The sequence below is a fragment of the Equus caballus genome, chromosome 15, assembly GCF_041296265.1.
Source record: "Equus caballus isolate H_3958 breed thoroughbred chromosome 15, TB-T2T, whole genome shotgun sequence".
NCBI lineage: Eukaryota > Metazoa > Chordata > Mammalia > Perissodactyla > Equidae > Equus > Equus caballus.
The window spans coordinates 86,780,113-86,792,388 of record NC_091698.1 but is presented as its reverse complement, the minus strand read 5'-3'; the positions used below and the strand labels follow the sequence as shown (position 1 = coordinate 86,792,388).

At 39.8% G+C, this 12,276-nt stretch overlaps 1 protein-coding gene across 25 annotated transcripts in view; it reads left to right on the top strand.

The window, feature by feature from the left end:
- NCOA1 (nuclear receptor coactivator 1) overlaps positions 1 to 4,768 on the top strand; it is a 250,453-nt gene extending 245,685 nt beyond the window's left edge. For 10 of the 25 annotated variants that reach the window (XM_023619408.2, XM_023619411.2, XM_023619403.2 and 7 more), the window contains one exon: positions 2,437 to 4,768. In XM_023619408.2, the coding sequence (XP_023475176.1) occupies positions 2,437 to 2,607 (171 nt within the window). In that variant the 3' untranslated portion in view covers positions 2,608 to 4,768. Of the gene's footprint in view, positions 1 to 2,294; positions 2,352 to 2,436 lie in introns of all 25 variants that reach the window. The other 15 variants (XM_070235843.1, XM_070235841.1, XM_070235846.1 and 12 more) reach the window with 3 other exon arrangements.
- The last annotated feature ends 7,508 nt before the right edge of the window (positions 4,769 to 12,276 follow it).

Sequence of the window (12,276 nt, the reverse complement as noted above, 5' to 3'; positions counted from 1 at the left end):
AGGAGGAGCATTGGGCAGCCAGCTCAGGAGGAGAAAGGTCAGTTAGGAGGCTGTGTCCCGAGGTAGAGCATAGGAAATAGGATCTGAGTTCTGTGAGGTAAAAAGGGGGTTTGGTGATGGGGGAAATGAGGACAGTCTTCCTTCACTAGAAGTTTTTGAAAATCTCAGATCTACAGAGACACATACTGGGCAGTTCAACAAATTAGTTAAAACAAAACAACCAGGTTTTAAAGTTTTTGAGTCCTGGGACAGTATTTGAATTGGAATAAAAACTATGCTGGAAAATCTTAAGAGCTTGGGACTCAGCTCTCATAGCTTCTTCTCTCCTGGCAAATTGTAAGCTTCATTTGCATCTTTGTCTACGAAGATACAGTAATATCAGAAGTCCTTTGAGGTCTGGTCTAAAGCACCCTGTTTTTAAGTAAAAATTCAAAATGGCTGAAATGTATACTTTTTAGAGTTTGGTTTAATCCTTTTGATTTTTTTAAATTTCAAAATACAATATCTTAACGCATTCTTTTTAGACAAGCAAAATTTTCTCGCTAGGTTGTTTTATCATGACTTTATTAAGAATGTTTTTAAGTGTTTAGGGATAGAAATGCCTTATGCTCTGCCCCAGTATTTCACGTTGAAACACATAAACGTGAAATTTTGTTCATTTTTTTAAAAAAATTAGTCAGTGCCTAAAAGCACTATAGTTTGTGCTCATGTTTAGTTTCAGTGGCAGAATCTCCTTTCTGTTGTAGCCCATCATGAATTTTCTATTCATTCCACTGTTTTTGTATTTGCCAAACAAAGCTGGGAAGTGAGTTAGATAGAAATGTGGACACAGATGTGCAGAAAAGGAGAAGGGAAAGACATGGGGAGGAAGACTGGAAGGATTGAAGAGCTGGGATGGGGAGGAGGCAAGACAGAGGAGAGCAGCAAAACAACACAGACTAGAGAAGCAGGAAGAAGGCTGGGTCAGTTGTTGACATGGGGAGAGCAGAAGGCCAGGGGTGGAACTCTAGAAAGAAGAGAGTAGGAATGAGAAGGCACAGAAAACAAAGGTGGGGGAGGGCACAGAAGCAGCTAAAGAACAGAGTCAGAGATCTGGTGTATTTTAGATAGATGAGAAAGAGCCCCAAAGAAGAAGAAAACAAATGGGAGCATATGGGATCTTGCAAAAAGCGAAATTTGGGAAAGTGGGGAAAGAGGAGGATGAGGAGAGAAACAATGCTAATCTAACTAGATTCATCAGGCACTAAAAATACCCAGCTCAGGAGATGTCTGCATATCCAGGAGAGAGTAGGATGGATCGAGAGCACCAGGGGCCAGACTGATGCAGCAGTTGGACGGTATGGATATTTGACATTTGGCCAGTGAAGGTTGATGGGAAACAACTTTTATTCAACTAGGATAGAATAGTTTTCAGAAAAGCTGAGTGTAATTGGCATGAATTAGTGATGAATGACCAAAAAAATGCATCACTAATCTAAAATACTTCATGAATCTATTAAACATGAGGCACAAGTTTGCTAAACACTTGAGACACTTAGATGCACTTAGATGCCCGAGAAGGCATCTCCATTCTTGGTCTGGAACATTCACAGGTGTGATGCTGGCCTTAATCACTTCTACAAATGACTTTTTAATAAGGCTGGTTGATGAAGACTAACTTCTGGCTTTGTTTTCCCAATAGAAAATGCTAGAACTATGCAGCTATAGACATTTTTAAGGAATATGTATATTATTACTGAAAGTAGTTAAAGGGAAAATTCACACTGTTCTCAGCTGGTAGTTTGTTATTTTTAGTTCATGTGTTTAAATGGATTGTCTATCATGAAAAAGAAGTTAAATATAAAATTGTTCTGCTACTATTTTGCTGTAATTCTAAAGTCAATATGTAAAAGAGCTATGTAATAGTACATTTAGAGGCCATGCAAATCTTCTGGACATTAACTTTAGTAATGCTGATGTCCTATTACTGAGTTGTGGTGGTTTTATTTTGCTAATACTGGGTTAAAGCCCTTAATTTTCTAACATCATAAAGATTTTTTTATCCTACTAAAGTCATCCATAGAATGTTTTTATACCAGTTTTCCAAATAACGTATATTTTTTTAAACCCACCACTGGATACCCAGACTCTGAAACTGGGCTTTTCCCAATCTTGGCAATATTAGCAATGATGCTCACTTTCAGTATTGATGGCAACCTGTAGGAGGCTTGACCATTCCAATTTCGATTTTATTTTTAAAGTGTGAACTTTCCAGAACCCTGAGCAAAATGAGTGCAGCGATTTTCTTTTTGTAGGACAAGAAGACAGAAGAGTTCTTCTCTGTGGTGACTACAGACTAGAGGAATGCTCTAGTGAGTTTCCACTTCAAGTAGTACCCACTCATAAGCCGGGGGGGCAGACCCTTCTGTCTAAACACATCTTTTATTTGTGTTCCAGCAGGTGCAACAGGTTCAGGTGTTTGCTGACGTCCAGTGTACAGTGAATCTGGTAGGCGGGGACCCTTACCTGAACCAGCCTGGTCCACTGGGAACTCAAAAACCCACATCAGGACCACAGACCCCCCAGGCCCAGCAGAAGAGCCTCCTTCAGCAGCTACTGACTGAATAACCACTTTTAAAGGAATGTGAAATTTAAATAATAGACATACAGAGATATACAAATATATTATATATTTTTCTGAGATTTTTGATATCTCAATCTGCAGCCATTCTTCAGGTCGTAGCATTTGGAGCAAAAAAAAAAAAAAAAGGAGTTCACTTTTGTTGGGAGATTGAGAGATGTTTTTGTTTCTTTCTTTGTAAAGGCCTTGGATATTGAAAAAATAACAAGGCAGAACAGTTGGACAATCTATTTCTTGAGCCAAATTTAATTATTCTTATTTTTGTAATCAGTCATTGGCTTCTTATCTGGATGAAGGCTTGTGGAGGAGATCCAGAACGACAAGTTCCAAGGGGAGGAGGAAGCTCCGCCTCCACTGGCTCAGTCCCAGCCCTGCCGAGGAAGAAGGCCGGTGGGCTCTGCCTGTGCCCGTCGAGAGGCTGTCTCGTGCCTCTACATCAGCAGCCCTCCCCTTCCCGACCCCAGGCAGCTTGTGTGTACAATCAGCTTCTTCTAGCAACTCTCTATCTGTTGGCTTCAAGAGAATATTTTGCTCCACATATGTACCCTTTCTCCTTTTTTTAAAGACGGATTTAAACCAAGATGCCTCCAGGAATGAGGACAAAATGAGCATATTCACAAAGGAATCCAAAAAAATACAATTTGGGGGAAAATGCAATAATTTTTGATGAGATGGGTGAAGGACAAGAAGCGAGTTTTGTCAATTACTGTAGATACAATTTTCTGATTAAATCTGGAAAAAAGGCAGCCTGTTCTTTCTGCTTTTATTGTATTAACAGCTAAGGTAGCTAAAGTTATTTAAAATAAAATTAAATTTATGATCCAAGTAGCTTATTTTTCCCTTTAAATCTCACTGTAAATATGTTTGATTTCTTGTAGAAATTGATTTCCTTCTGTTTAATTTCATGGTTTTATTATCATACTCTTGATTTTTCTAAATTTGTGTGTGAAATATAACATTGGTTGAATTGCAGTTAACATTTGGCTAGTAATATTTCATTATTTTAATAACTGTGACACCATGTATGGATTTACTTTGGGGTTCAAATCAAAATGCCACTGCCAGAAAGAGCTGTTCTGGGTGAGCTAGAGCACACCGTCCTAGCGTGTCCCTGGAATCGTCCAGCTTGAGAGCAGTGCAAGAAGTTGTCGCCAGAAGTGCACAGGCTACTTGTACAGAGAAAAATTAGTACTCAAAGAAAATCTTCATTTTTTTTTAGGTGGACTTTGGGAATTCAAATTTTCATCAGCGCAGATATAAATTTCTCTATCCTGCTCTGAGGCTAATTGGTACCATATTTTCCCTCTGTGTCTTATCACTCTGCCAAGTCTTGTCTCATCCCGGCCTCTGAATCAAGGACCCAGTGAACTGACTTTCCAGTTCTAGAAGTTCTGCTGCAAGGCCAGGAGAACTTGAGGAAGGCGTTGTGGAAGAAGCAAAGGTGGACCCCGTCACTCACCTTTACCGGCACCTCTGGGCCTGTGAGTGATGACACATCTGACATTTTGCACCAGCTACCTCTGCTTCCATGGCAGAGAAAAGGCCATCCGAACTAACAGTGGAAAAGGAGCATGGACTCAGACGTCAAGGAAGAAGCCATTTTCCCAGGTCCTCCTTTCCACATCTCACCACCCCTAGTTACAGATAACTCCATTGAACAGCATCTATTCAAAAACTATACTGAATAAAAAGATTGGTGGAAGGGCTCACGTGGGTAGCAACTACGAAACAGAAGTAGGACACTCAGTTACAAACATTATCTCTTTTAGTTTTTCAGAAAATGCATCCCTGATTTCATTCATTCCCAGCTTGAAAGCCCAGCCATATTACTCTAGTCCCTGAAAAACTGCTCTATAAGGTCATTTCTGTTTTGTTTGTGATATTTAGACGTGCAGACTTCAGGAAGTTCACCTTTAACTTCAGCATTCCAGATGAAGTTTCCTCACCCAGTGCTTTTGCATAAGGAACTAGAAAAAAAAAAGTGGTAAGGAAAATTGAGATGCTAATAACATCCTCCCCCATCCCAACTGCACCTTAAAGTATGCATGTCACCTTCAAGGTTTTATAATTGCACTGTTTGTTTTATGTATGTACAGATTAAAATTATTGCTACATTTGAGGAAAATAAAATTGCTTGCTTCTATGTAATTCCTGTCATTCCACAGGAAATTCACTTTTCCAGCTACTGAATAGAATTTACTTAACAACCTCATGGGTTGCCTCTTCATTTACAGGGAAGAAATGAAAGCTACACCCTGCAGGAATTGCCAAAACCCCAAGTGACTACCAAGTATTTAAAGGATAATAAGAGAAAGGATTCCTGAAGCCAAAGCTCCTAATGTGAACCTAATGTCACCCTAATGTGAACCAGCCCAGTGAAATTCGAGAAGGTCAAAGTGAAGTCATGATAATGGGCCTTGAGGAAGTTCTAACTTTGACCGTTTGTCTGATGATTAAAGAAACTCTGGTCCTGCTGTTTCTTGGCCCAGGAGATCTGGTCCAGGCAGCACCTCATGGCCACAAGATACCATATCTGTCTCTATCGTTGGTTTTTATATACTAACATTTATTATTATTATACAGATGTTGAGTCTTACATGAGGAGGCTCCTTCAGTCTGACAATGCATTTTATAAAAATTAGGCCCTGTTTCTTGTTTGTGTTTCTAAGGCGGCCTAAATCCACCAACATTTGGTTGAGTAGGGCCAGGGTAAGGAGGATAAGCAAATGGGATTCTAGAGGGCCAGGGAGGGTGTGTATCCCACACAAATTCCTACACATAAATACACACAGATTTGGTAGCTGTTGTCTGAAGTATTTATGGGGGAACAAAACCTTTTTTCTCAAAGTTAGGATGAACTACAAATAATACTTCTCTTAGATGAGGCTGAACATTGATTTAGATATATCCTAAGGTAGGGGTGGGAAGACCATTAGAAAAACAAAAAGAAACAACTTAGGAAAAAGTGAGGTTGATAAGAGAAACTTCATCTTTGTGGTTTTGCATAAGATAGATTCCATACCTGGAAACTGTCTCCTATGCTCTGAGAATCAAAGAAAAAGCAAGGACAGTGGTCTGCTTACAAAGGAAGTCGTGCCGCTTTCCTTGTGGACATTAACCACTCTTCCCAGAACAGCTCCACTTGAGTGAAGTGAGTGATTCAGAGCAAGCTTCATCCTTGACCATTCCTGTACCTCTGAAAAAGATCTTGGTGATTTAATTAAGCTCATAAATTCTTTTTATGGGAGAAAACTGCCGAAGGAAGCATTCTTCCATCCAGAGCCTTTTCCACCAGCACTAAATTAGTTTTCTTTATATATTTTATTTTCATTGCCACAAGAGCTTTTAATAAGATTGAAGAATCACAAAGCTCTGGCCTCATTCACTCATTCAACACATTTTATTGTCTTTGTTCAAGGCACTAGGGCTATGGAAGGATCCAGACTGACATGGACCTTGCCCTCCCAGAGCTTATATTTACACGGGGGGACTTACATGGTTATAATCACAATTGGATTAAGGGGTATAAAGCAGAGTGAGAGGTTGCTTTGTGAGTGAGACCTTGGCTGGAGAGTCAAGGAAGGTTTCCTTGAGGAAGAAATGGCATTTGAAGTGAGGTTTGCAAGATGATGATGAAGAAGCTCAGTGAAGAACAGGATGAGAAGTCTGAGGAACAGCACGTGTGAAAGCTTAAAAGAATCTTGGCAAATATGGTTTCCTTGTGGGGCAGGTACAAAATGACTGACAGAGGATCCTTATTGTGAGGCAGGAAATTTAGTTTCTTGGATCAGATCATGGAAGCATTCACTTTTCTTTGGCTCCTGATCCTTCTGTAGACAAAGACTCTTTCTCCTATGCTGGAGTTTGGCTCTGGTCTAATCATTTGTGCTTGTCTCAGAATTTTAGTAGTTTGTGCAACCGGCAGAAGCAAGCAATGCCCACAGGTATCTGGAGCAAACCTGAGACATTGGTCTGAGAAAAGAATTAAAATGTTAAAAGGAATAATTTTTATTCCATCAAGTTTTCCTCCCACTCCAATGCCCCGAGGTCCTAAGATACAGAATAAAGCAAAAAAACTTAGACCAAGGTTTTGGTATTTATTCCTTTTTCTTCTTCTTTTTTCTTTTGTTGCTTGAGGAAGACTAGCCCTGAACTAACATCTGTGCCAGTCTTCCTCTATTTTGTATGTGGGTCACTGCAACAGCATGGCTGATGAGTGGTGTAGGTCTGCGCCCAGGATCTGAACCCACGAACCCAGGCCATTGAAGCAGAGCGAGCAGAATTTAACCACTACACCACAGGGCCGGCCCCCGTATTTATTCCACTTTTGATGAGCTGTTGCAGTGCAGACACTGCAATAAGCAGCGTGGGGAATACAGAGATGCTTGCCTGAAGCTACTTCCTTCCTAATACTGGAGATTCTACATCAGTTAAGAAATACTTTTTATTTCTACTCTGTGAAGCAATATACTAGGCTAATACTCTTGTGCTAATAATTTCTTAGTTTGTACAGCACTTTCACTTACAATATGTCATTTGATCTTCAAAATCCTATGAAGCAGTTAGAATAGGTAATAGCCCCATTTTACAGATGGTGAAACTGAAGCTCAGATTTTTGGTTAGGTGACCAGGAAGTGCTGGACCCAAAACTCAATCCTTAGGCTTTGGAATGAAAACTGCCATTGTTTCCACTGCACAATGCAACTCTTAGACATAAATGCACATTAGACAATGACACATAAAGACTGCGGGAATCCTGACGAGTTACAATTGTTCCCTGGAATTCAAGTTCCTTAGGAGTTTGTCAGGGTTTCCATTTTGAAAGTAAACTGGGCACTAATTTTGAGTTTGTTAAAGTACTGATTTTTTTTACATTGTAAATTTGTTTGACAGTAATTTTCAAGCAAGTCCCCATACTCTCCCTGAACAATTTCGTCTTTTTCCTTGAACTCAGTACCATTTACATGCATCTTAAATCCACTTTTCTAGCCAAGATCACTCTGAAAATCCAATCCCGAATTCCCACCTAGTGAACATTCCCACATGGATGAATTCCCACCCCTCAGCGCCTCAAACTTAAGTCCCAAACCAAATACCTTACTTTCCCACAAATAACGTTCTTGCATCCCTTACCTGAATTAATTGCATCGTCATTTTCTTAGTGGTCATTTTCAACAGCTTCCTCCCACTCATCTCACCCAATTGCAAAATGCTATTCTTTGAAGTACTTCATGGCTATCTTCTTTCTAACCCTATTAATCACAGACCAAATTCAGGACTTAATTATCCTTCTTTGGATGATTACAATAACAACCTTCGTGCCTTTTAAATTCATTCTTCACAAAATCATCAGAGAAATCTTTCTAAACACAACTTCAGAATCTATTAGTGACTACTTTTTGCCTATAGTTGATCTGAAATCAACCTAGCTTTTAAGCTTCATTACCCACTACATCCTCTCTGAACAGGTGGTCTTTATTCTCAAATTTACTATCTATGTTCTCACTTCATTGCCATATTCATTCTCTTTCTTCAGCCTGTAATGCTCCTTCTTTCTCCTTCCTACCTGTCCTTCAAGACTACAATTTATGGGCCAGCCCCGTGGCACCGCGGTTAAGTTCGCACATTCTGCTGCTCAGCAGCCCAGGGTTCGCTGGTTCACAAACCGGTTGCGGACATGACACGGCTTGGCAAAAGCCATGCTGTGGTAGGCATCCCACATATAAAGTAGAGGAAGATGGGCACGGATGTTAGCTCAGGGCCAGTCTTCCTCAGCAAAAAGGAGGATTGGCAGCAGTTAGCTCAGGGCTAATCTTCCTTAAAAAAAAAAAAACTTAGATGCCCTTTCCGAGAAGTCTTCACTGGTCCCCACACTTAGAGTAGCCCCCCTCTTCTGTACTGTCTTCCTGCAGTGTTTAGGCCTCTGTTTGGCACTTGGTTATAAGTACATCTGTTTTCTCCATTACCAAATTATAAGCTGCTTAAAGAAGAGATCCACATCTTCCTTTTTTTTCCCCCTCAGAGCCTTCCACATAGTGGGCTCTTAAGTGCTGATTGAAGAAATACGTTCAGAAGCAGTATTTTAAATAAGAGAAAGGAGAAGGCACTGAGCTGTCTTCCTGGAGAGGATTGTGGAGCTAATGGAAGGTTGTAAAGTGTCCAAGAGTTCAAGACAAGGTCATGATTCTATCTTGATGACGATTCCTTTTTTATGAAATGTGAGCCTCCACATATTCAGAGGATTTGCAGAACATTAGCAGTTATCTTTAATACTTCCACTTTTTAAGAGTGGTGTTTAAAAAAGAATTAATGCACATGTAAGTTGCTCAAAAGTAATACTACTTCATGCTCTCGAGCTTTATATTTATAGATGATAGATGCTTCTGTTAACCTTTACTTTTCTCAGAAATTCTCTCTCCAATGAAAATCAGCTGATTGGGTTGACTACAATCCTTTAGAATTTTCTCTCCCGGAATGAGTATATTAGAATGCCCTGCTATCTCTTTCACCTACAATATAATGCTGCTGAGAAGTGATTCGTGATAAAATTAAACAATAAGATGGCTCTCTGTGAAATTTCTATGAGCCTGGCTTTTAAAACAAGTGTCTTTGAGAGCTGCGTCACTTAACTTGGAAAGCGGACAGACAGGCCAGGTTAGTGAACAGGAAGACCTTCCTCTAACAGAACAGATGTCCTGCCTGGAATTCCTTTCCTCCTGCCTGAAGAGCCCGCTCCGCTCACTTCTGCTTTGTTCTCAAATCTAAAGTAATTTATCATACACCTGCCTGTACTAAGCTTTAGGCTGCTTATTTCTTGTTCATTTTCTTTTTTAACTTGCAAACTTTTATAAAATAAGCATTAATTTTTTAAATTAGCTTCCTTTTTAACATTCTTCTGATGTTAATAATTGTATTTTAAATGATCATTACCTAGTAAGCTAGACTTTTAAAGTTCAACCAAAACCAACTGGGAAAAAGTCTCCGCATAGAACACACTATTTAAAGACTCATGCACATCTAAGCTTAAGCTTCAAAAATTCATCCTACCTTCCCTTGAAAGCTTTTTTAAAGCCTTTTATGAAGGACGTTAAGTGTATATGAAAGTAGGAAAAAATAGTTTAATGAACCAGATCTAGATTTTTAAATCACTCTTGGAAATGTGATTTTTATAACCCCAAATAAAGAAATGACTTCAGTCACTTTTTCAGTTTCCAGCTCAAAAGTAAACCGTGTTTGGTCTTGGGAATCTTTAGACTTAAAGGTTTTTCTTTTAAAACATTGCACAATAGCTATTTTAAAGAAAAATATTTTTTAAATAATAGTAATAATCATATGTATTTTCAGTCAACAGATATTAATTTGATACCCACTATTTGCCAGGCAGTGTTCCAGGCACGGGGGCTACATCAGTGAGGAAAGTGAAATCCCTGCCCTTGTGGAATGAAGGTTGATTGATAACTGAGCAAAATATGTGATGTATCAGATGATACATGCTGTCAAGGAAAATTAAGTAGGGAAGGAGGGATAGAGAGTACCTTTGGAGGGGATGGTTGCAGTTTAAAGCAGGAACTTTAGGTCCTCAGAGAATGTGACATCGAGTGACAACCTAAAGGAGGTGAGAGAGTGAGCCGTGGCAATATGGAGAAAGAGCTTTCTAAGCAAAAGTGCAGAAGTCTTGAGGCTGGAGCAGAGCGAATGAGGAGAATGGTAGGAGAGGAAGTCAAAGGTCATGGGGGTGCCGGCCCGGTGGCACAGCAGTTAAGTGCACACGTTCTGCTTTGGTGGCCCAGGGTTTGCCGGTTTGGATCCCGGGTGCAGACATGGCACCACTTGGCATGCCATGCTGTGGTAGGCGTCTCACATATAAAGTACAGGAAGATCGGCACGGATGTTAGCTCAGTGCTAATCTTCCTCAAAAAAAAAAGGGGGGGGGGGCCAGGAAGGTTTAGGGCCTTACACTATATAAGAACTTTAGCTTTTACTCCAAGATGGAGAGCCATTGGAGGATTTTAAGCAGGGAAGTGACATGATCATCTGTGGGTTTTGGAAGTATCACTCTGGCTTTTGTGTTGAGAATAGTTGTAGAGACGGCAAATGCAGAAGAAAGTAGACCTGTAGGGGGCTATTGTAATAGCTCAGGCAAGAGATAATGACTTGGACCAGTATCGCAGCAGTGGAAATTGTAAGGAGTGGTAAGATTCTGGATATATTTTGAAGGTAGAGACAACAACATTTGCCAATTTATCAGATGTGGAATGTGAGAGAAGACTCAAAAATAACTTCACGGTTTTTGGGCTGAGCAACTGGAAGAATTTCTATTAACAGAGATGGGGAAGAGAAGCAGGTTTAATTCATGTTCCATCATGATAAGTTTGAGATTCCTGTTAGACATCCAAGAGGTAGACATGTCACATCAGCAGTTGGATATATATGGGTCTGAAATTTAGGGGAGTTGGGGCTGAAGATATAAAACTGGAAGTTAGCACATCACTGGTTTTTGAAGCCGTGAGACTGAACAATGACTGGAACCCAGGTCTTTTAAGTAGGCTCTCTCTCTCACATTAAATAATCATGCCAGAGTAGAGTTTATTCCAGGATCAAAGATAGTTCAATATTTGAAATCTCAAAATGCAGTTTACCACAGTAATAACAGAGAAAAACCATATGGTCATCTCAGTAGATGCAGAAAAGTTATTTGATTAAAAAAAAAAATCCATGTATGAATTTTTAAAAATTTAGCAAACCATTAAGAGAACTTCCTTAATCTGATACAGATTACTTGCTGAAACTCTCAACAAACAACATATCTAACAGTGAAGATCTAAAAACATTCCCATTCCAGTCAATAGCAAGTCAAGGATACCCGGTAATACTACTATGTATTAGAGGTCCTAGCCAGTGCAAGGACCTTTCACATCTCCACAATACAGTAAGATGAGAAAAAGAAGTATGATGATTTCATTGAAAGAGACTAAATTGTCTGTGATGATGATAGTTATGTAGTGCTTTTCTAGAGTATTGTTTAAAGTGATCCGCATAATAAGCCTGTTAGGACTTATTCACAGGTGAGGAAACTGAGGCAAAATTGCATAGCCATTAAGTAGTGGAGTTGAGTCTTAATCTCAAATCTTGTGGGATTGTACCTGCCTTGCCCTTTCCATTTGTACCGTAAGGAAGTAGCACCATATTCCTTATGACTCAGTTTTCATTCCTGCGCACCATCACAGTCTTGTGCCTCAGTTATTCGAACAGTCTGCTTACTGAGGTCCCACCTTTCCTCCTTGTTCCCAGCAAATACATCTTGCATCTGTTACCAGATCAGTCTTCCTCCTGGATCATTAGCCCTTCTTCAGAATTCCTTACATCCAGTGGGAGAGGTGGTATGCTTTATCCCCACTTCTTCCTTTACAGAGTGAGCTTAATTAACATAATGCTCCTAGTCTGTTGCTCCACTCCTTACTCTTCTTGCAGGTTGAATGAATAACCTAGTTGGTGGATGACTGCCTTTGGTCCGTGTTTTTCAATTAGGTGGAACTAATCTATCAAGGTTTGATAGATTGAATGTGGGGGGGGATTTGTTCTTTCTTTGCCACATGACCAGTAGGAAGGAGCAGCTTTGGTGAGTATCTGCTCTATATACTCACATTTTCCCATAG